This window comes from Capricornis sumatraensis, chromosome 16 (assembly GCF_032405125.1).
Source record: "Capricornis sumatraensis isolate serow.1 chromosome 16, serow.2, whole genome shotgun sequence".
NCBI lineage: Eukaryota > Metazoa > Chordata > Mammalia > Artiodactyla > Bovidae > Capricornis > Capricornis sumatraensis.
This window is the reverse complement of record NC_091084.1, coordinates 38,197,212-38,220,321: the sequence shown is the minus strand read 5'-3', so window position 1 is coordinate 38,220,321 and position 23,110 is coordinate 38,197,212. Positions and strand designations below refer to the sequence as shown.

The 23,110-nt window shown below is 37.5% G+C and overlaps 1 protein-coding gene across 4 annotated transcripts in view; it reads right to left on the bottom strand.

Annotated features, from left to right (window-relative positions):
• Window positions 1-23,110, bottom strand: part of SOX6 (SRY-box transcription factor 6) — a 408,021-nt gene that overhangs the window by 205,605 nt on the left and 179,306 nt on the right. For all 4 annotated transcript variants that reach the window (XM_068988346.1, XM_068988348.1, XM_068988347.1 and 1 more), the window contains exons 4-5: window positions 11,085-11,257; window positions 8,230-8,298 (exon numbers count right to left, since the gene is read on the bottom strand). In XM_068988346.1, coding sequence (XP_068844447.1) covers window positions 8,230-8,298; window positions 11,085-11,257 — 242 coding nt within the window. The remainder of the gene's footprint in view (window positions 1-8,229; window positions 8,299-11,084; window positions 11,258-23,110) is intronic.

The following is a 23,110-nucleotide window of genomic DNA, read 5'->3' as shown; positions in this document are numbered from 1 at the left end:
CCATCTATTATCACCTATGCTTCATAAAAGGAAAGGGCATTTTAATTCCAAAAAAAAGTAGAGAAAACATAAACTTAGGGTTATTTTTACGTATAGCTTAACAGCAAACTCACTATATTGTTGTACAATAGAAATAGGTACCCACCCTACCGCTGATCAGTGAGTGAGAACCATGTGAGAGGATGTGTCCAAGTTTAACATTCTGTGAAAGCAGAAGAATGGAAGCAGAACATCTGACATCTCTCAGGGCAGTGCTCCAGCAATACTGTCTTAAAATTCCATCATTAAAGAACTGTCTTTATAACCTTTGCCATATCCAAGTACCCAATTATTACTTACTTATAGTTTTAATTAAATTGACTTTTTTTTTGCTTAAATACATTTATTTCAAAAGCACTACCTCAAATAGAAAACCAATAGGAAATTCAATAGAAAACCACTTGTTAAGTAAATGATAATGTAACAATAAAAATAAAAGTTTTACTTTAATTCAAGCACTATTGTCCCCCAAAGCTCTGACACTAAGATGATCTCTCTCGCCTACAAAGAGAGAGATTAGCACAACCTGAAAAGGGTTTAAAGTGTACTAACACTGAACTGAGCCCTCAGTGTAATCAGAGAGATCAAGGGAAACAGAGAAATGAGCTGCTTTTTCCCTGGGGAACTGATTCTATGTTATGTAATGTCATATGCTGGCACCACCTGGATCGTCCACCCACTGGGCTCCATACCCTCCTGCCCCTTAACAGGTAATGCACTCTCGCACTCTTCTTTAATCCCAGAGAAGGAGAGGCTTTGGCTTCCTTGAATTTTCCCTGATTTGAGAAGGAGCTGGGGAGTAAAGTCTGAGAGATAAGCAGAAGTAGATAAGATACAAGGTAGAGTCACCTAGAGAGAGTTCAGGAAACTAAAGAATAGTGCATGAAAAGCATTGAGATTCACCATCAGGCTCTGGTCAACTGAATGAGATCTTTGCCATAAGAAAATAGGTAGTAAGCTGATTAATAATTCTATTATAGCAGCTAAAAGAATCTGGTTTGGTATAACCTCTTTTTATTTCTAGATGCACTCCAACTTTAACCATCTAGCGTGATTAACTCACGCAGAGTTTCTAATCCACAATAAGAATTTATATTTTTATCTAAGGCCATTGCTATTCATGAATTATAGCAGCTTTACCTATTCTTTATAATTCAGGAACTTCATTATTAAAATGTTAGAAGCAGGCTATAGAGCATCTATCATTACTTAAAAAGTTAATTCGATTACATAAAAGAAATAATTAGATTTGCATTTTTATCTTGGATTTAAACTTTCAAAGATCACAGCAGCCTGCCCATGGGCAATTAAAAACAGCATACAGCAGAGAAATAGAGGAGAGAGGGTCTGTTTTTCCCGGCTAATTCATGATTGAAGATAGAATTACAAAATATTTTAAGGGTTTGCTGAAACTGGGGGCTAATCCTAGACTTCTAAGCTTTGTTTAGAACTCTCATTTCATTGCGAGAGTATCAGATACACATACAATGCTAATAGAAGTATTGAGTTACTTTCAATGGGTTTATTTAGTCCTGTTCAGAGGCTGTTGAAAGGAGATCCCTTACCTGATCAATAACACCCAAAAAAGGACTATTTGCTAGAGCCAAAACAGGAGCAGTGTAATTGCTTTTTGTTTATCAATGCTAAATATAATTAACGAAGAGATACAACATATACAACATAAAACAGAGGAAATACGTGAGATTGCAAGGTTCCTCACTTTCCTCAGTCTTTTCTGCTGTCTGTTCAGCCAATTCCAAAAGACAATAAATGCAAGGTCCAGCTCTTAAAATTAGAGGTCAATTAGATACTAAATGATGAGGCATATCTTCAAATATATATCTATTATTATTATCCTGGCAAAAAATTAATTAACCAGGTCATGCAGGCCATGCAGGCTAATGTACAAAGTAATTATTTCTGATCTTTAGACAACTACTTCACATAAAAAGGTAGTCCTTATTCTGCTCAGCAGATACCTGAAATGCCTGTAGTTAATCATATTGAAGGAAACAAGAGGCAAGGTTTATCTCGTTAAAAGGTGAGAGTACATCTCAAGTTATTCTGTTTAATGGTTTAAGAACAATCACTTCTCTACTCATAATATTAATACGACTACTGGTTATGTAGGAAGAAAGGAGAACACAATTTAATGGCACTCCACCACATGAAAAACACACAGACGCACAAAATATGCAAACAGCATAGATGAATATATTATAATCAAAATAGAAAACACTACGTATGGAAAATACTCACATACTCCTAAAGAACAGAGTGACGCTTCAGTGAAGAGACAAACACTTAGTTGTATAAATAAGCAGCATGTGTAATCAGAGCGTTTAAAAGAGATGTTTTCAGATAAGAGAAAGTATCTGCCAAAAAGCAGCAATGGCATTAGTTTAGGCCTTCCACAGACTGAGTTCATCATCTAATTCATGTATTAAATGGTGACAGAAAGACAATGAATATTGTGTATTAATCATGCTAAGTCGCTTCAGTCATGTCTGAAACATGTCTGGAAACACTTCAGTCATTTCCTTCTTCGGGGGATCTTCTCAACCCAGGGATCAAATCTGTGTCTTTTATCTCTCCTGCATTGGCAAGCAGATTCTTTACCACTAGCACCACCTGGGAAGCCCATATTTTAATCATAATGATTAACAAATAACCACAAATTTCAAGTTTCACAATTTTATCCCCAACGGTATATGTATATTAATTAACTGAATCACTGGCTCTGGCCCAGGAAGCCAAATGCCAAATAAAATCCCAACCAACCAGTCCCTTCTTAAGAGACCACTGTTGACAGGTCAGTGATGTGAGGAGAGGACACTGTCTATATAGTACACAACACAGCCACTTGTGTTAACTCTAAAATTGAGGTCTAAAGAGACATGAATATATGGATCATACTATTCAGGTCTGGAAAAAGAAAGTGTCTCATAGAGATATTTTAATAAAGTGAATCCTCTTGCAAAGATTAAGTTCTAGCAAGAAAATGCTGTCATTAAATATGTTTCTACTGACATTCTATCAAAACCAAAAAATATGATATGTCCACGAAGAATGTCTTCTCTAGATTGCAAAACCATGACATGGTCAAATGAGATTAGACAAATAAATATATGGATGGATCAAGAAATCAAGAGTTATAAAATATTTTCTAGTTTGCATAGATTAGACATATTTAATGACTGATTAAAATGTTGTAAATATGTGCTGATATATCCAATGGATTCAAAGTGAATTTTGTTTACTAGTCAATATAATTCATAAATAAAATGCTTCAAAAGACTGACTAAGATACTATGGTGCAATGTGGGAGAAAAGGAGAAAGAAATTACTGAAGCAGTTATTTGTTCTTTTGAATTACAGCAAGAGCAATATTCCCAAATTCAAGGATCCATATTCCATGATCTGTTAGTTTTGCTTTCCACAAACTGAATAAAAATTGTGCCTTTTCTGTCCATGCTAAGTTGCTTCAGTCATGTCCAACTCTTTGCAACCCTATGGACTGTAGCCTACCAGGCTCCTCTGTCCATAGGATTCTCCAGGCAAGAATACTGGAGTGGGTTGCCATGCTCTCCTCCAGGGGATCTTCCCTACCCAAGGATCAAACCTACATCTCGTGTCTCCTGCACTGGCAGGTGAGTTCTTTACCACTAGCACCACCTGAAAACCCCCATTTCTGTCCTGGAAATAGCAAAAATATCTAACTTTCTGGGCCTCATATCCAGGGGATTATCCAGGAGGAATATCAATATGGAGATATTGATATTCTCCATATCTCAGATATGGAGATGACACCACCCTATGGCAGAAAGTGAAGAAGAACTAAAGAGTGTCTTGATGAAAGTGAAAGAAGAGAGTGAAAAAGTTGGCTTAACGCTCAACATTCAGAAAACGAAGATCATGGCATCCAGTTCCATCACTTCATGACAAATAGATGGGGAAACAGTGGAAACAGTGGCTCCACTGTTTTTTGGGGGGGCTCCAAAATCACTGTAGATGGTGATTGAAGCCATGAAATTAAAAGACACTTCCTCCTTGGAAGGCAAGTTATGACCAACCTAGACAGCATATTGAAAAGCAGAGACATTACTTTGTCAACAAAGGTCTGTCTAGTCAAAGCTATGGTTTTTCAAGTAGTCATGTATGGATGTGAGAGTTGGACTATAAAGAAAGCTGAGTGCCAAAGAATTGATGTTTTTGAACTGTGGTGTTGGAGAAGACTCTTGAGAGTCCCTTGGACTGCAAGGAGATCCAACCAGTCCATCCCAAAGGAGATCAGTCCTGGGTGTTCATAGAAAGGACTGATGTTGAAGCTGAAACTCCAATACTTTGGCCACCTGATGCAAAGAGCTGACTCATTTGAAAAGACCCTGATGCTGGGAAAGATTGAGGGCAGGAGGAGAAGGGGATGACAGAGGATGAGATGGTTGGATGGCATCACCAACTCAATGAACATGAGTTTGGGTGAACTCCAGGAGTTGGTGATGGACAGGGAGGCCCGGCGTGCTATGGTTCATGGGGTTGCAGAGAGTCAGACACAACTGAGTGACTGATCTGATCTGTTCTGATCCAGGGAATTACTTACTGTGTAACAGATTAGAGGAATCACCATTTTCCCCAAAGCACAAACAGAGGGATTAGAATTCACTAAGCAAACAGCCTACTAAAAGACCTGTTGATATTAACAAATTTTAAAAATAATTTAAAGTTATTAATATGATTTTTTAAATGGTAAAAAATGACTCATCAAAACTATAAAAACACTGGTTCATAAAATCATTCATTTTACGATTTCAGCATGGCTTAAAGACCATGCATGCATGCTAAGTAATTTCAGCTGTGTCTGACTCTGTGTGACCTTATGGACTCTAGTCTGCCAGACTCCTTTGTTCATGAGATTCTCCAGGCAAGAATACCAAAGTGGGCTGCCACGCCCTCCTCCAGGGGATCTTCCCGACCCATGAATGAAAACCATGTCTCTTGGGTCTCCTGCATTGGCAGGTGGGTTCTTTACCACTAGTGCCACTTGGGAAGTCCACATAGTCTTAAAAAGTATCTCTTTAAAAATTTAGTTATAAACTACCAAGGCGAAATTACATTAAAATTATATTCAAGGAAAAAATACATAAATGAAATAATTTCTAACTACATACACAGAATAAGTTTTGAATGACTGCAAATAAGAAAAATAAGCTCAAAGACTTTTTACAATACTATCTTAATCCTGCCTTTTCCTGTCGCTAATGAAGAATTCTGCCTTTCAATGTGTGCATATCGTTCAGGTTTTCATTTGCTTCCATTATTATAGACCCAGATGTGTTTGTGTGTGGTTGTTATAATAGGTTAGATACTCTTTCCTTTCTTTTTATTACAGAAAATAAAATTTTGGAATTTTATTGCAAATTCCAAAGCAACAAGCATTAATTCAGAAGTCAGCATTCTGAACTAGAAGTAAAGAACAATCTTGAACATAATCACCTGATACTTATGATCTATGGCCAATTGCCAAGGCTCTTGCTGACCCTGTTAGGAAAAAAGTTCTAGAATACAAGATTTTAAAAGAAGGAAAAAGGTCAAACTTGGGATCTCAAATTGTCACTGTATTCGTTCAGTTTTAGAAGAGAAGTTAGGTTTTGTATTTATTACCTAATTTTAATCTCTGTTTTGTTTTGTTTTTAAAAGAGAGAATGTTTTTTCATGATAGAAAAATGTTTGAAGCATTCCTTATATCTCATATTTTGCTCAAATTAAAATGAGTCCAACAAAAGTCTCTCTCTTAAATTTGATCATGCCTATGGCTGGCCAAAAACCTTATGTGAAAATACACTTAACCCATTTCCCTCCCAAGAAAATAACTAAAATTCTGAATATCAAATATGTGCTTTGTGTCAGAGATGAATATGTTTTGTGTAAGGAGTAAATGTTTTTCAGTATTTGAAAAATTCTTTGAATGGTCTTATACTCGATTAGATAAACACTGACAGTGAAGCAGTAGTTCAGGACAGATTAAACTGTAATACAGATTATTGCCTCCTCTTTTTTTAAAAATAAAATACGAATTCCTGTTACAAAGAATCCCATATTTCTAAAATTAATGCAACTATTTTGAATCTGTCTATGATTTTTATAGTTTATACTGATGAGATCAAGGCCTGATAGGCTTCAATTTTTAAAAATTTAAACAATGAGAAATATGTATAAAATTTAAAGCAATTGAACTTCTATTAAAACACTTGAAAAACCAATTTCCTTGTCTTCTCAAATTGAACATTCTGACAAATAATATTTTAAGATCATGTTCTAGTTTCCTGAAAAAGATTTCAACTTATACAGTCGTTATGACTATAAAATATAATCAATAAATGCCTATAATATTTCACAAAGATACTCTGAACTAATTTTGTTGCTATTCATCTGAGATCCTCAGTACCACAGGTACACGTCAGTTAAGACATCCAGTTAATGCAAACAACTTTGGACTAAGAAGTGAAATATATTCAAAACAAATAACGAAGTAGGTAATAAAGAGGTAGTAAAAACATTAATAATAAGTAACTGATATGAAAACATCTCAGGGAATTTCTTCCATTTCTGCTTTACAAATAGGAGAAACAGAGAGTACTCTAAACAATCAGGTTATTTAACACCTACCAAGTTCTTAGAGAGGAATCTAGAGAAAAATGTAGGAAGCCACAGGCTAAAACTCTTGACCTTAGCAGTGGGAGACACACTGAAAATTCTAATAAGGGCAGAACAAGGGAACACCTGGACAGTTATTTAATTAAGGATCTCAGCATGAGTCATAAGATATCAGGATAAAAAATTATTCCAAGATTTAATTATAAAAGCTGACTGTCCAAAATGCCAGAGACATACTATCTATTATGTTTGGATTCATTATTTTGAAACATACAGACTTGAGTATGGAATACAGAATCAGAGCTAATTAAAACAACAACAGCAAACACTAGTTAAAACTTCCTAGTAAAGATGGGCAAAGTGCCAAATTAGGTACAAATACTTCTTCAGACACCAAATCAGTATTTTAAATGCAGTGACTACTACCCAGAACACTAAGTGTGACTACACAATGAAGCAAAGATCTAAATCATTGACTTTTCATTGGTAAGGTGAAATAAGTAATAACTTTATGTCAATGATTTTTAAAAACACAGGAAGGTGTAATACTAATCCCAAGGAAAGGACTAATATAATTCAGAATATAGTGCCCCAACTAGGCTGAATAATATATCCCAGTATAGAAAATATCTACAACAACCAAGAGAAACCCAGAGGCTGTGGTGGGTACATGTAACTCTGGGATCAGTATGCCTGAGGTTTAATCACCAGACAACCAGTTGCTTACTCTAAGGCTTTCTAGAAGTCACACACCCACCTATGAGCATATCCAAAAATGGAGATCACTTCCCTTACCTATGTCAAATAGCTGTTAGTTGAATTAACTGTCAAATATCTAACGGAATAACAGAAACCAGAATTCTTTTTCAGGCCATTGTAATTATGATCTCTATATTGTGTTACCCTGCCACCAAAAAAAGAAAGAAAGAAAGAAAAGGAATAAAGAAAAAGAAATTTCTAAACTGTGTTACAATTACTCAAGAACAAGTTTTTCTTCCTTTCTAGACTATAAGCTTCTTGAAGACAATTACTAATCTTTATATTCCTTTTAGCACCTAGCAGAAATGCAGTTAATATCTAAAAAGAACAAATTAATTATTACCAACCTTTTCCTAGATCATAAGATTCTTCTCATAATTGCCCCAATCAGACATCCTAACAAGCAAATAAACATAAGCTTCTACCCATGATACTATCAGACGGTAAAATACAGAGCAAGTAATTTTGTGGCAATAAAACTAGCATGAGAATGCCACCTTGGAAACCATTATGTTTTCACTAGGTTGTATTAGTCAAATGGCAGATGGTAAAAAAGGTAAGGTTTATCCTGCTTATGCATCACATCAGAAAAGAATGCTTAGACTTCCACCAAGTCGATATTTCCTACATTCATTTATACAACTGTATACAACATCCTTGAATAAAAGCCCTATTGCTGCTGTTTATAGAGAAGGGTGCATTTGCAGCATTTTAAATTCCATTTTCAAGGAGGAAAGTATCTAAGTATAATCAGACAAGAGTAATAAATACACAGACCTGGATCTGTTGTTGCAGGAGATTAATTTTGTGCTGCTGTTGCAGAAGTTGCTGCTGTTGTCTTGCAATCTATCAGAAATAAAATTTCATTAAGTTAAAATGACATGCTTACACCTTTGCCATTACCTGAGGTACATCTCCTGGTATTACAAGAATGTTTACTGTACTTCTAATACGAAAGAATTCCTATAAAATGAGAGAGGCAGAATCAGAAAGTTGGAGAGAAGGGAAATATTTCAAACAGGTGCCATCTCTCTGCTTACCCCTAAAGCTTGACCTGTACATGAGAACTGCCCACCTTGTATTACATTTGTGAGCAGTTCATCTATATCTGCACTGGTCATCTGGAAAGAATGGGAGTTTCAAAATCTGATCCTTGGAGAATAAAGGCAGGAAAACTTTGGCTACATGTTTCTGAGGAGCTTAATTTGGATTTAAAAAGTAAAATCCATAAGCAAAGACATGAAAGAACTTTCTATTACCTGTAATATGGCCTACTTTGGTGAGACCTTTTTTACTGTAAAGATTTTTAGAACTGATAATGCTTACAAATATTGTCAAGGGAATGTCAAAAGAAAAAAAACAGCAAAAATCAAAAACTTTTATCTTTTTTTGCTGATGTAATGCATAACATACAAAGCATTTTTTTTAAACAAACAAAATTTCATATTTATTCACATCATTTTTACTGCAATGTGTTAGTTTTATAGTACAGGATCCACATATAAGTTTTGTATTCCCTTCCTTCATCCAACAAATTCAACATCTTAACATGTCATCTGGTCTATAAAAAAAAAAACATTAACCACTTAATGCAAGCCCCATGGAAGACTGAATCTTCCCCTCAGGAGAGCAAAGAACTTCTTTAGGATAATAGTGTTTACTATAAAACATGAGTTAGGTGTCAGGCTGCTTATTACCTCAAATCTGAGCTGCTGGAGCTTGAAACCCATGGGAATGCCCCTTAGTGAGAACACACTCACTGCCAACCTAGGAAGCCAGAGAAAAAAATGGCCAGAAAGCTCTTAGGATGACTTGGTTTCATGATGCCTATAGGCAAGAGTTATTTCTTCCCTATTTCTTCTATTTCCAAAGCATTCTAAAATGGACAGTGTTGGAAAGGAGTGTGAATTACCCCTCAGCTGTATACTTCCTGAGTCTTTTTGATATTTTAGCCTAGAGTAGAGGGAAATACCCAAATTACATTCCTTTCAGCAGAAGATGACAAATAGCAGTCTGCCCCCAAATATGGCTTAATGGTTTCTGGTGATGACTGGTTCATACTAGAAGTCATGATAAAGCTGCCCCTAACACAGGCTACAGTTTAAGAAATGGGACCACTCCTCCCCAAAGCTTTATAAGCAAAATGGAAATAGTATTTAATCAAGTTGAAAAGGCTCACTCTGCTTACCACCATTCAAATCAGAAATGGACAACTCTGCAACTCTAGGTATACATGCTGGATCTCTGAATATTCATTTCCTCTTAGCAATCCAGTGAAACACTGCTAGACATCTAATATTGATGGTCCCTCCTAAATGATAAAGTGCTGCATAGAAATGCATCCAAAACACCACAGTGCAATTACTATCATCCACTCTAGACGTATGGGTTTGACACAGTGAAGTATGGTACATAAGCACCATGTGGCTCAAATTCTGAATTTTATTTGCCAATCGGTTGAGCTACATGCTCGCTTCATTGAGCATGACAACCTAGTTTTAAGTGTCATTTAATTTTCATTTTGAAATATAATTACAAAGTGTTCACTGTAAGATATCACTCGTCTGCAAATGTGTCAAGATTAATTTGTGCTAGCTTATTCACAAGTGTCAATAGTTAATTACTGTGTCATCTCTGGATGGCTAAATGACATTCTAACTTCTGATTTTTTACAGTGTTCCTTTATGTTATTTTCCATTAGGGGCTGAGTCCATATTCCTACATGTGGGCAAATATTCAAGCATATAAAATACCAGACGTCACAACTCATTAAAATCAACAGAGCATATATTGCTCTATATACCCCTATGAAATACAGTTAACTGAAAAGATAATTCCAGTAATAATGTCAGATTCCTAAAAACTGCACATTAATTTGGATCTGTCTGATCTAAAGCATCAGGGACCGCTCTATAGGATTCTTGTTGTTAGATTAATGTACTCTTATGAGACAGGAAAAACATCTGGGAAAGTGATTTATTTTTTAAAAGATACACACTTAAACTTTGCTATTTTTCTTCCTTCTCACTTCTAAATCAATGAAGTCAAATTCTTCCAGGAGCCATGTGTTAATTTGTTTTTAATGATTTACCTATGCTAAAAGAGAGTGACCATATAATTTACCAGCCTAGCCAGGACAACTTTCACAGGTGGAAGAGCGGAGTATTAATACTCTGAAAAACAGATATTAATCAGAGCTATTCTGGAAAAACTGATACATGTAGTCACCCTAGCTTGAACCAGTAAGTTAAAAGATTCTCAAAGTTTTTCTAGACCAGGATCTTCTTTTACTGGATGAGAAAAGAAGTCCAGAGAGAAGCGATTTACTCATGGTTAAACTACACTAGGGATATATGTGATACCTACATGAACAAGTATCCCTGAGTAATTAATCAAATGCAAATGTTCTGGAACAATATTATCACTTCAGTTATGACCAGTTCTATTATGCCTTTCTTTGTCCTCCACATATCCCCTCAGTATTCTCAACGACCCTAGATTTCCAGAAGGCTTCTTTCTTTCCTTGTCTTTTTTTAGGAAGGCTTATGACAAATAAACCAATCAATGTGATTACTCTCTGAGCTTGGCACATTCCACATCTCCAGTTCATCAGCTCCTTTTGCAGGGCTCACCTGTTCTTGCTGTTGGCGAGCAAGGTCCATTTGCTGCCGTTGTTTCTCAATTTGTGAGGCTGCCAGTTTTTTCTGTTCATCATGCGCTGCCAGGAGCTGCTCCCGTAAACTGATCAGCTGGGTAATCATGGTAGAGAGCTGCCGTTCTTTTTCTGCCAGGCTCTCAGGTGTACCTAAAATGGAAGTGAAACGATATCTCACAAGTTTGAGAAAATTCTGAATGAATTAGGGAAGTGAGTGGGTAGGCAGATTTAGAAAGGGACTACTCTAAGACACAAATATCTGGGACAATAACTGGAGGTCACTGTGAGTGCAAGAACTCTATGGAGAGCAATGGAATGAGCACTAGAGTTAGTCATTGCCCTGCCAACAAAAAGGACTGTTGCCAATAAAATAGTCACTCTTCCCTCTTGTTCTTTAAAACAAAACAAAACAGAACAAACTACTCTATTCTCTGCCTTTCACCACATTCCCCTTCCTTCTCCACCCAAATCTATCTTGTCAAGCTAGGAAACATATGCTATTTAGTACCAAAGATTAGAAACTGTAGGTTGTATTAATATTCTATAATCACTTCTACCCTCAATGACTAACAGAATCTAAGACATAGTAGGTACTTAATAAATATTATTTCAGTACTTTTCTGATCACTGCCCTCAGAAAATTTTTCTTCCATGCAAAGATCTATCTCTGAAGCTTAGAAGTCTGAGGTCTCTCTTGGCTGTGGGACCAGGGACAGAAAGAGGAAAATAATAAATAAATAAAACTGTCTTGCCTCAGGTGACAATGAAACTGATTTTTTTTTTTCCCTCCTGTGAGGGGATCAAGCTAAAGCCCCCAAGTTCATCCTTAAAGGCAAAAATATTGCTTAGGGGGCTCACTCACCCCTTTGTCATTTGTCATTCTTCAAAGGGGAAAAACACATTCAAGGTTGGAAAGGTTGAAAAGGTTACGATGTCACTGCACACTTACAGTATGCACTAATGGTGCTGAACAGTCTATTTATGGGCAAATTGCACAGCTCTGCTAAGTAAAGGGTACAGAATCCTTTTGTGACTTGAAATTAGAGCATTTTACTGTAGCATAAGATAAGAATTTCAGCCCACTGTATGTGAGCACACAGGCTTCATTATGAAGAAATGATCTATGCTTTGAAAGCTTTTCAGGAAGATGCCACCAGCTGTCAAAAGAGATAAAGATTGCCAATTTTTGTTTGTGTGGAAGAGGAGACTTCCAATCTCCTTATGCAATTCCCCTCATTCCTGCTAAGAAAGCACCAGGACAATCTGAGAAACTGAACATATTTTAATTAGGAAAGGACCTATTTTTTGAGTGGGCCCATGGGAAAAGGGAGCCTTCAAAGGATGTTGGCTAGCCCTTACTAATATATGATTCTCACAAGGTAAGACCTGATATCAGTTGAGAAGCTACAATATTTTAGGATTACATTGGTATTAGTGCCAATTCATGTCCTTAAAAATAAATAAGTAAAAACATAACTAAATAACTGTCAATGTTCCATAATCCTTAAGGATTTGTTGAGCTGAAAGTGAGTGAAGTCGCTCAGTCGTGTCCAACTCTTTGCGACCCCATGGACTGTAGCCTTCCAGGCTCCTCTGTCCATGGGATTTTCCAGGCAATATACTGGAGTGGATTGCCATTTCCTTCTCCAGGGGATCTTCCCAACCCAGGGATTGAACCCAGGTCTCTTGCACTGTAGACAGATACTTTACCATCTGAGCCACCAGGGAAATCCTGGTTGAGCTGAAAGGTGGCCTAAAATCAAAATTAAAAGAAAAATAAGATAGTGAAATGATATTAGAAAATGTACTTCACTGATATGGAAACAAATTCTGTATCTCAAGGATTGTAACCAGTTGTTCTTTCTAGCTACTGAGAGTGATTGTTTTAAATGAGTTTTTATTTCAGCAATAGGAATTTAAGCCTGGTGAAAGAAAGATCTTCTTGATCCAGAAATATTAAAATACAAAATCAGGTTCCTAGAGGGGAATCATAAAATCTCTCCCAAAGTAAAACAAGCTCAACTAATATAGATGTTAATGATATATAGGAATGAGGAGATATAAAACAAGTATGAAATTTACTTACTCATTTCATTAAACTTTAATTAAAGAATATTTCCTGAATCTCAGGTACTATATCAAGAACCAAGGATACAGATACCATAGCAAGAAAAAGCAGACAGAGTTTCCTACTCACACCCTCACCAAGCAATCACATATACAAGTGTAGATGACAACTAAATAAGAATTATAAACAGGACAGATACTTGCTGGGAGGTTTAACCAAGTTTGGGAGGACCAAGACTCAGGAAGGTATGCCTGAAAAGGTATCAGTAATAAGTTAACAGAAACATGAAGAATTAACTAGTCAGAGGTGGAGAGTGGTCAAGAAGGTTTTCAGTAGGAGAAAACAACATAGACAAAGGCCCTGTGAGGTGCCAGGTGGTGGGAGAGTGTCAGTGTGTGTTCCAGCAATTGAAGGTAGTAAAACTTAGGCAAAAACAAACAAAAACACAAAGGAGAGTAGAGTACTAAATGAGGCTGCTGCTGCTGCTGCTGCTAAGTCGCTTCAGTCGTGTCTGACTCTGTGCGACCCCATAGACGGCAGCCCACCAGGCTCCCCCCATCGCTGGGATTCTCCAGGCAAGAACAATGGAGTGGGTTGCCATTTCCTTCTCCAATGCATGAAAGTGAAAAGTGAAAGTGAAGTCGCTCAGTCATGCCTGACTCTTAGCGACCCCATGGTCTGCAGCCTACCAGGCTCCCCCGTCCCTGGGATTCTCCAGGCAAGAGTACTGGAGTGGGGTGCCATTGCCTTCTCCGAAATGAGGCTAGAGAGGTAGGAAAAGGTCACACCATTCAGCTCCTTACAGACCGTGCTGGATGAACTTCATGTTTATTCCAAGAAAATTTCAAAATCACTAAAATATTTTAAACAAGAGATGATGTGAGGATTCTGGCTATAGTGTGAAGAAGAGTTTGGAAGTTATTAGAACAGATAAATGGGATATATGCAAATTTTATTATATATTTTTTTGTATGTAACAACAACATTCTGAAGTAACAACATTCTGATTTACCTGTAATTTTATTGTTATACCTACATCTTGATGAAGGTGAAAGAGGAGAGTGAAAAAGTTGGCTTAAAGCTCAACATTCAGAAAACTAAGATCATGGCATCTGGTTCCATCACTTCATGGCAAATAGATGGGAAACAGTGGAAACAGTGTCAGACTTTATTTTGGGGGGTTCCAAAATCACTGCAGATGGTGATTGCAGCCATGAAATTAAAAGACGCTTACTCCTTGGAAGGAAAGTTATGACCAACCTAGATAGCATATTCAAAAGCAGAGACATTACTTTGCCAACAAAGGTCCGTCTAGTCAAGGCTATGGTTTTTCCAGTAGTCATGTATGGATGTGAGAGTTGGACGGTGAAGAAAGCTGAGCACCGAGAAATTGATGCTTTTGAACTGTGGTGTTGGAGAAGACTCTTGTGAGTCCCTTGGACTGCAAGGAGATCCAACCAGACCATCCTAAAGGAAATCAGTCCTGAATATTCATTGGAAGGACTGATGCTAAAGCTGAAATTCCGATACTTTGGCCACCTGATGTGAAGAGCTGACTGATTTGAAAAGACCCTGATGCTGGGAAAGATTGGGGGCAGGAGGAGAAGGGGAAAATAGAGGATGAGATGGTAGGATGGCATCACTGACTCAATGGACACAGGTTTGTGTAGACTCCAGGAGTTGGTGATGGACAGGGAGGCCTGGTGTGCTATGGTTCATGGGGTTGCAGAGAGTCAGACATGACTGAATGACTGAACTGAACTGAACATATGTGAGGTGAGTTAAGAGAACACTTACTGGACACTGGTAAAGTTACTGCGCCATAATTCTTTGTTAATAAAGAGCGTTCACAGGAAGTTTGGGGCAAGGACCAATACAAGAGTTGGATCTGGCAGTTAGATTCCCCAGTAAAGTAAAGACTGGAAATTTTTCTCTTCTCTCCTAGGTTAAACTACATCTTTTCAAAAACCTTTAATATATTTTGCTTTCTTCCCTGCATAGGAAACAGAGAAGCTGAAGATAACATATAAATGGCTTCTTAACCTCTGCTGTTCAAGGTGAAGCTAACAGGTCCATAAATGAATAGATGCTTCCAATACTAATAGACATGTATACCTGAATTAATAGAGACCACCATTTAACTGAATCTTTTTACAAATCACCATGCTATTCAAGTTGTTTAACTGTAAAAATTCAATGATATCTAAATTAGTCTTTCATTGACCTTTAAAAAGATACATGTTTAGGAAGAAAACAAGCCACGATCACCAGTATATTTAAATCGAAAAGTTAGGTGCACATATAAGGCTATTGTTATCTTATCCCTAAATTTGAGAAGCACGTATATATTTTGAATAGGTGTGAATGGCATGACAAATGCAGTTTGAATGAAATATAGTAGTATAACAAATCTAAAATCGCTCCTGAAATGGGAAGTATACATGTGGATATATACGTATACACACACACATTTCAGCCTATACGTTTAGATAATATAAGCTCTTACATAATGTAAACTGATTTCTAGTTTTGTGGCTCAGTGGCAAAAGAATCCACCTGCAATGTAGGAGGAACAGGAGCTGCCAATTTGATCTCTAGGTCAGAAAGATGCCCTGGAGAGGGAAATGGCAACTCACTCCAGTATTCTTGCCTAGAGCATTCCATGGACAGAGGAGCCTGACGGGAAGAGTTGGACACGACTGAGTGACATCACACACACACACACACACACACATATATAGGACTAAACATACATATGCGTGTAGTCATTCTTCTGTTCTATACCCATTGTATTTGTTCACATGTAGTGGTTTAAACTCAAGTATTTAAAATCCGTGGTGCTGGATTTTTGTTTTAATTAACAGCAAATTTGTATGCAGCTATAACAAAAATAATATCAAGTCTAAATCACACTGACTAATCAACCTGCAAACACGAGTTACTTCATCTCAAAAATACTAGTTTAATTGAACGTGAAACTTTACCATAGCAAAGGAACTAACAACCGCCAGAGTTGTTTAAAAGTAGACAATTTAATAAGAGGTAGTGGGGCAACCTAACTACATATTAAAGAAGGCAAATGACCTATAGAATGCTCTTAGAAGGTAGCCTAACTCTATGTAGGAAATCTTGTCTTAAATTACATCTTGAGGTTTGAGCAAATCAGTTTAGAAAAAAAGTAGATCAGATCCTGAGGATCTGCCCAGGCCAGCAGAGGTCATCAGTAGCTGCCTACATCATCTGTTTCTCATCTCCAGGCTATCTTAAAATGATTCTTACAACCACTGCCAGAAAATATATCTCCTTCATAAAAACAGAAGTAGTTTCATAAACCAGCAAAAAAAGCTTCCGTACACAGCTTCTTTACAAGTTAGGGCACCTGCTTTTATCTACTATCACACACAGAGTGCGCCTGACACTCTGTGCTGTAAACTGTGCTGTAAACTGAAAGACAATGCAATAGGGTTTTTGTTGTGTGTGTGTGTGTGTTTTTTTCATGGGGTCGTCTTTATCCCCAAACCACATCTGTCTTGAGTTTCTCTCAGATTAGTCAGGTGGATCAGTGCTCCCCAGGGCCTGCTCCAGCTGAAGTATTTTAATTTGACTAAACACCTGATTTATTTTATCTCTCCGATGAGAAAGGCAGTTTGTCTTAATAGAGCCTGTCAGCCCACAGCCCCATTCACAGCAATTTACAGGCAGCCAGGGACGCTGAAGAGAAGAGTGCCGTGATTCTGTATTTTATCCTCCTCCAGAAAGCACCTAAAAGCAGCTATTCACTGCTACTGCATGTGGCATTTTAGAACTGAATTAGCTTTTTATTCAAGTAACTACACTTGTTGTGAATAGCTTATCTGTAAAATTGCTACATTCACTACTGATTTTATTAACCTTTGGCTCTATCACAAAATGGTCTTCAGTTAAGAAAGACCTTTAAAATTGACACATTTTTTTCTTAGGGGCCTCTATTCCAGTGACTTCAGATTTACTGAGTTTGATCCACTGAATTCTTTACCAGTTGTACTTAAAATTTTGAGTCTCAATAGGAAGTCAATAGTGTGTAAATAAGGAAACACTTTTCAAAATGTAAATACAGCAGCAATTTCCCTCATCAAAAGTTTTCAAATACCATCTTTCACCAAAACAGTTTCAAAATCAGCCCTCTAGCCTTTTTTGGTCATAATCAGAAGAAGTTGAAAAAAAAAAAATAACTAAAATAGACTATTTATTTTAAACTTTACAAAGTATAACTACCTGTCCCGAGGTACAAAGCCAATAGAGAAATTTAAAATAGATGGGAATTTAGGTAAAATAATAAGACAATTAGGACAAATCCTTTCTTGATTATAGAATAAAAAATTAAAAATCAAGTTCGAAATTTTTTTTTTAACATCAGCTCCTAAAAGTTAGTATCACAATCTGCTAGTTAATTTTGCCCATGTGAAATATACATAATTACAATCAGTGGTGCTAGAAATAAGACTGGGCATTAGGAAGTCCCTAAAGATTCCACATCTGGATACGGGAGGCACCTTGCAGATAGCACTTTAATAAATGGATGTGCCTCACCTCTTTTACAATATTCCCCTATATAGGACTTTTAAAATATAAAAATCTTAAATAGGTCACTCTCTTAATATCTGTCCTCTGAAAGTGGATCACTGCTGTATGGTGATGACTAAGTTTTTTCTAATGAGAAAACCCAGAAACAAGCACAACAGTGGAAAGAGAGACAGAGAAAATTAGAAATGTGAGGGGGGATTGGTAGAAAAAGAAATAGAGAAGGCAGAAGGGGAGAAACTAAGAGGGAAGTAGAGAGGGAAAGAGAACAAGCAAGGACAGCTAAATTAAGTTTTCTGAATTTCTCTGCATGTTTTTTTATTTCTTCATATTTACAAAATGAGGGGTAGTAGTGTTAAAACACAATGTTTACCAAGTCAAATAAGACTAATATTAACAAATTAGTTTGGCATTATCTAGAAATGTGTCCTAGCAAATTTAAAATAAGACTTCTACCTAACAATTCTTCTTTATTGGATCACATACCACTTTAATATAGTTAATAGGACTAAAGAACAAAATTACAAGTCTGGGTATGAACAGTGTGTTTGGAATGATGGGGAGAGGTGGCAGTAACACTGGAGTGGAATTCTGATAGATATATACTTTTCCACATCAATCCTGGAAAGGATTAAAGAATTTAATCACAGAGCTCAGTCAACAATCCAGAAAGATTTTAAATTAAGTTGAAAAGAAATGCTCTTGAGAATCAATTCCCTGGTTAGTTCTAATTTTTTTTAATGGACATTGTTTGAGAAGAAAGACAAAATACAATGCTAGTCATCAAAGAAGGCTGCATTTGATCTTTTCTGCCCACAGGTAACCTGGTTAAACTGTGGCGTTTCAAACTGCAGCCTCCTCACACATCAGATGGGCTGTGATGTCTCTACTTCACAAGCTCAGTCCACCATTTAGCACTGGCCTTTTTGATACAGTGTTCTTTTAAATGTCACAAAATAGAACGGCAGAAAGTCAACAAAAATAAATAGGGTAAGCTGAAGAAAATAACAATCCATCAGAAGGTCCCCTGATAAAAGTTACTTTGTGGTGACTGCCCGAGAAAGGAACCCCTGTCCCAGTATACTAGCAGCTAATTTGAGTTCTGAATCCAACAGCAGTTTTAAAAGCTTTCCACTCTAAAGGGCCCCAGTGCATCATAAAGATAAAGGATTTCAGTACAAAACCACCACAAAGACCTCTATTATCTTATCAGTCTTTGGTTACAACAGCTGAACCAATATGACTAAATTCTGAATGACTTTTTTCAAAAGAGTGAAATACTGGAATTTCTTTGTTTTCTCATCAGTCAGCTATTGTCATTGCTCCCATATGCTGCTATCCACTACTTAGTAAATAAAAAGTTGCATAAATGCAGCAATTGTGCTTGCTCTTAGGGATCACTTAGGGACCACTGCACAGAAAGTGTGGCTCATGGATCGAGGTACAGGCTGGTTTTTTTCTCACCCAATGTATGAGAATTTTCTTCTTAAAATGTAAACATTCACTTAAAATGTCATTAAAATTTTACTGTGTATGAGCAAGAGAAGGACGTCCAGCAACTCCTAAATTAAGTTCAACTCTCCTGTCTATTCCAGGCACACTCACCTCTCCTTCAGTTTCCTCTCTCTCTAGCTGCAAAAGGGAAGTCTATTCCTGGATCAACTGAGGTCTATTCATGTCGCAGATCCCAAAAGAGTAAGAACAATCCATGGAATTCTGCCATCTAGGCTCCTAACCTCACAGCTGGGTCTTTAGCCCATTGTGCTTTATTAGCTCATCCTTTCGGGGTCCGGAAATGAAGGTATCCTGAAATATCTCTCCTTCAGCATGATATGCTCTCATCACATTACTATTCTCTATGGATAATAACTGGTCAATGGCTACATCTTCACAATTCACACATAAAAAGAGTAATTTCTGATCTTTCATAAATGCAAAATTCTTTGGTCCTTTGGGGGAAAAAGTTTTAAAAAATTAATATTGCCAACATCATTATAGGATTGGCTTTCTCCAGAAGCTCCATCAGAATTAGAGGAAAGGAAAATAAGGACTAAGAAAAATAAACCAAGGTATTTAACAAAGTATTGTCTTAAAAGATTTTACATGATAGCTAATTTAATCATCATTCTAAGTGTTGCAGGGGCTTCCTTGGTGGTTCAGATGTTAAAGAATCTGCCTGCAACGTAGGAGACCAGCATTTGATTCCCTAGGTCAGAAAGATTCCCTGGAGAAGAGAACGGCTACTCACTCCGGTATTCTTGCCTGGAAAAATTCCATGGGCAGAGGAACCTGGTGGGCTATATAATCCATGGGGTCACAACTCTGAGTGACTTCTGAGCGACTAACACAAACGTTGCATTATTTTTCATTTCACAGATGAAAAACTACTAAAAGTAAAGAAACTTGACCAATTCATACCATTTGATCAGATTTGAATTCAGGTCTTCTGATTCTTAATCCAAGGAAGTCTGGAGCCTAAGGGAAAGCTAGCTATTATATCTTTCCTTGCCGCAAACTTAAACTATATTATAGGAAAATTTTCAAAGTTAGGAGCAATGCTCTAAGGGATCTAAAATTTTAATACCACATAAGGCTTCAAAAGTGACTGTTGTGGCCAGTTAGCTCAGTTGGTTAGAGTGTGGTGCTAATAACATCAAGGTCGTGGGTTTGATCCCTTTATGGGCCAGAATAACTTTTTGGGCTTCCCTGGTGGCTCTGATGGTAAAGAATCTGCCTGCAATGTGGGAGACTAAGGTTCGGTCCCTGGGTCAGGAAGATCCCTTGGAGGAGGGCATGGTAACCCACTCCAATATTCTTACCTGGAAAATCCCATGGACAGAGGAGCCTGGTGGGCTATAATCCATGGGCTCACAAAGAGTCTGACACGACTGATTACCTAACACACATGGCTTAGAAATATACAATTTCTTAGGAAAGGTTTCTTTACAAAATGAGAAGCCTATCTTTTAGATAGGCTAGGCAATTAGAATACCAAAGAGTTGAGCAAACTGAACTTTGATACCTTACAGATTAAAAACAGATCTTGATATTAAGTGATATACCTGGAGTTACTTAGGAAATTAGCACCTCGCCTGGCAGTCTGTTATGTTTATTCTTCAAACCTATTTTCCCTTAGTCTCTTCAATGAGCATATGACTTCCTGGTTCTGAACAAATACAAGATTATACACACAGTGACATCTCCAAATATTCCAGATACGATATTTATAACAGCCATGAAAGGCTGAAAAATATACTCAAATATTTCACACATCAAGGGCACTGTTGTCATGGAGTACAGTGTCTCTGCAGGCTTGAACAGTAAGCTGCTAGCTAAGAGGAAATCACCTGGAGAAAACTAGTTAAGTGTTCCTAGCAAGGTCTGAGGAACATCTCTCAATACAGCTAAGTCATAGGACAGTTGATTGTAGAAACACACCACATACCTTGCCCAATTCTACATTGTATTTACGACTTGTTCAGTGTAAATTAGGGGACCCCTGCCCTAGCCTAATATGCCTTATTTTACAAAGATAATTGTTTAAACTTATATAGCAAGTGCTGCACTCAATATTCCAGCAACTATGGAAAACTAAGCAGTGACCACAGGACTGGAAAAGGTCAGTTTCATTCCAATCCCAAAGAAGGACAAGGACAAGGAATGCTCAAACTACCACACAATTGTACTCATTTCACATGCTAGCAAGGTAATGCTCAAAATCCTTCAAGTGAGGCTCAATAGTACATCAACCAAGAGCTTCCAGATGTACAAGCTGGATTTAGAAAAGGCAGAGAAATAAGACATCAAATTGTCAACACCTGCTCAATCACACAGAAAGCAAGCTAATTCCAGAAAAACATCTACTTCTGCTTCATTGACTACAGTAAAGCCTTTGACTGTGTGGACACAACAAACTGTGGAAAACTCTTGAAGAGGTGGAAATACCAGACCACCTTACCTGCCTCTTGTGAAACCTGTATTCAGATCAAGAAGCAACAGTTAGAACCATACATAGAGCAACAGACTGGTTCCAAACTGGGAAAGGAATATATCAAGACTGTATATTGTCACCCTACTTATTTAACTCTGTGCAGAGTACATCATGTGAAACGCTGGGCTGGATGAAGCACAAGCTGGGATCAAGACTGCCTGGAGAAATATCAATAACCTCAGATATGCAGATGACACCAACCTTATGGCAGAAAGTGAAGAGGAACTAAAGAGTCTCTTGATGAAGGTGAAAGAGGAGAGTTAAAAAGCTGGCTTAAAACTCAACATTAAAAAAATGCTGGTCCTATCACTGCATGGCAAATAGATGGAGAAACAATGGAAACAGTGACAGACTTTATTTTCCTGGGCTCCAAAATCACTGCAGTTAGTGACTGTAACCATGAAATCAAAAGCTGCTCCTTGGAAGAAAAGCTATGACCAACCTAGACAGCACATTAAAAAGCAGAGACGTTACTCTGCCAACAAAGGTCCGTCTAGTCAGCTACGGTTTTTCCAGTGAGAGTTGGACCATAAAGAAGGGTGAACACTGAAGAATTGATGCTTTTGAACCGTGGTTGGAGAAGACTCTTGAGAGTCCCTTGGACTGCAAGGAGATCAAATCAGTCAATCCTAGAAGAAATCAATCCTGAATATTCATTAGAAGAACTGATGTTATAGCTGAAGCTCCAATACTTTGGCCACTGATGTGAAGAGCCAGCTCATTAAAAAAGACCCTGATGCTGGGAAACATTGAGGGCAGGAGGAGAAGAGGATGACAGAGGACAAGATAGCTGGATGGCATCACTGACTCAGTGGAAATGAGTCTGAGCAAGCTCCAAGAGATTTTGAAGGACAGGGAAACCTGGCGTGCTGCAGTCCACGGGGTGGCAAAGAGTCAGACACAACTGAGCAAATGAACAAAAGCAACAACATAGTAATTGAAGGCAGAGGAACCAGAGATCAAATTGCCATCTGCTGGATCATGGAAAAAGCAAGAGAGTTTCAGAAAAACATCTATTTCTGCTTCATTGACTATGCCAAAGCCTTTGACTGTGTGGATCAAAATAAACTGCGGAAAATTCTGAGAGAGATGGGAATACCAGACCACCTGACCTGCCTCTTGAGAAATCTGTATGCAGGCCAGGAAGCAACAGTTAGAACTGGACATGGAACAACAGACTGGTTCCAAATAGGAAAAGGAACCCGCTTATTCAACTTATATGCAGAGCACATCATGAGAAATGCTGGGCTGGAAGAAGCACAAGCTGGAATCAAGATTGCCAGGAGAAATATCAATAATCTCAGATATGCAGATGACACCACTCTTATTGCAGAAAGTGAAGAGGAACTTAAAAGCCTCTTGATGAAAGTGAAAGAGGAGAGTG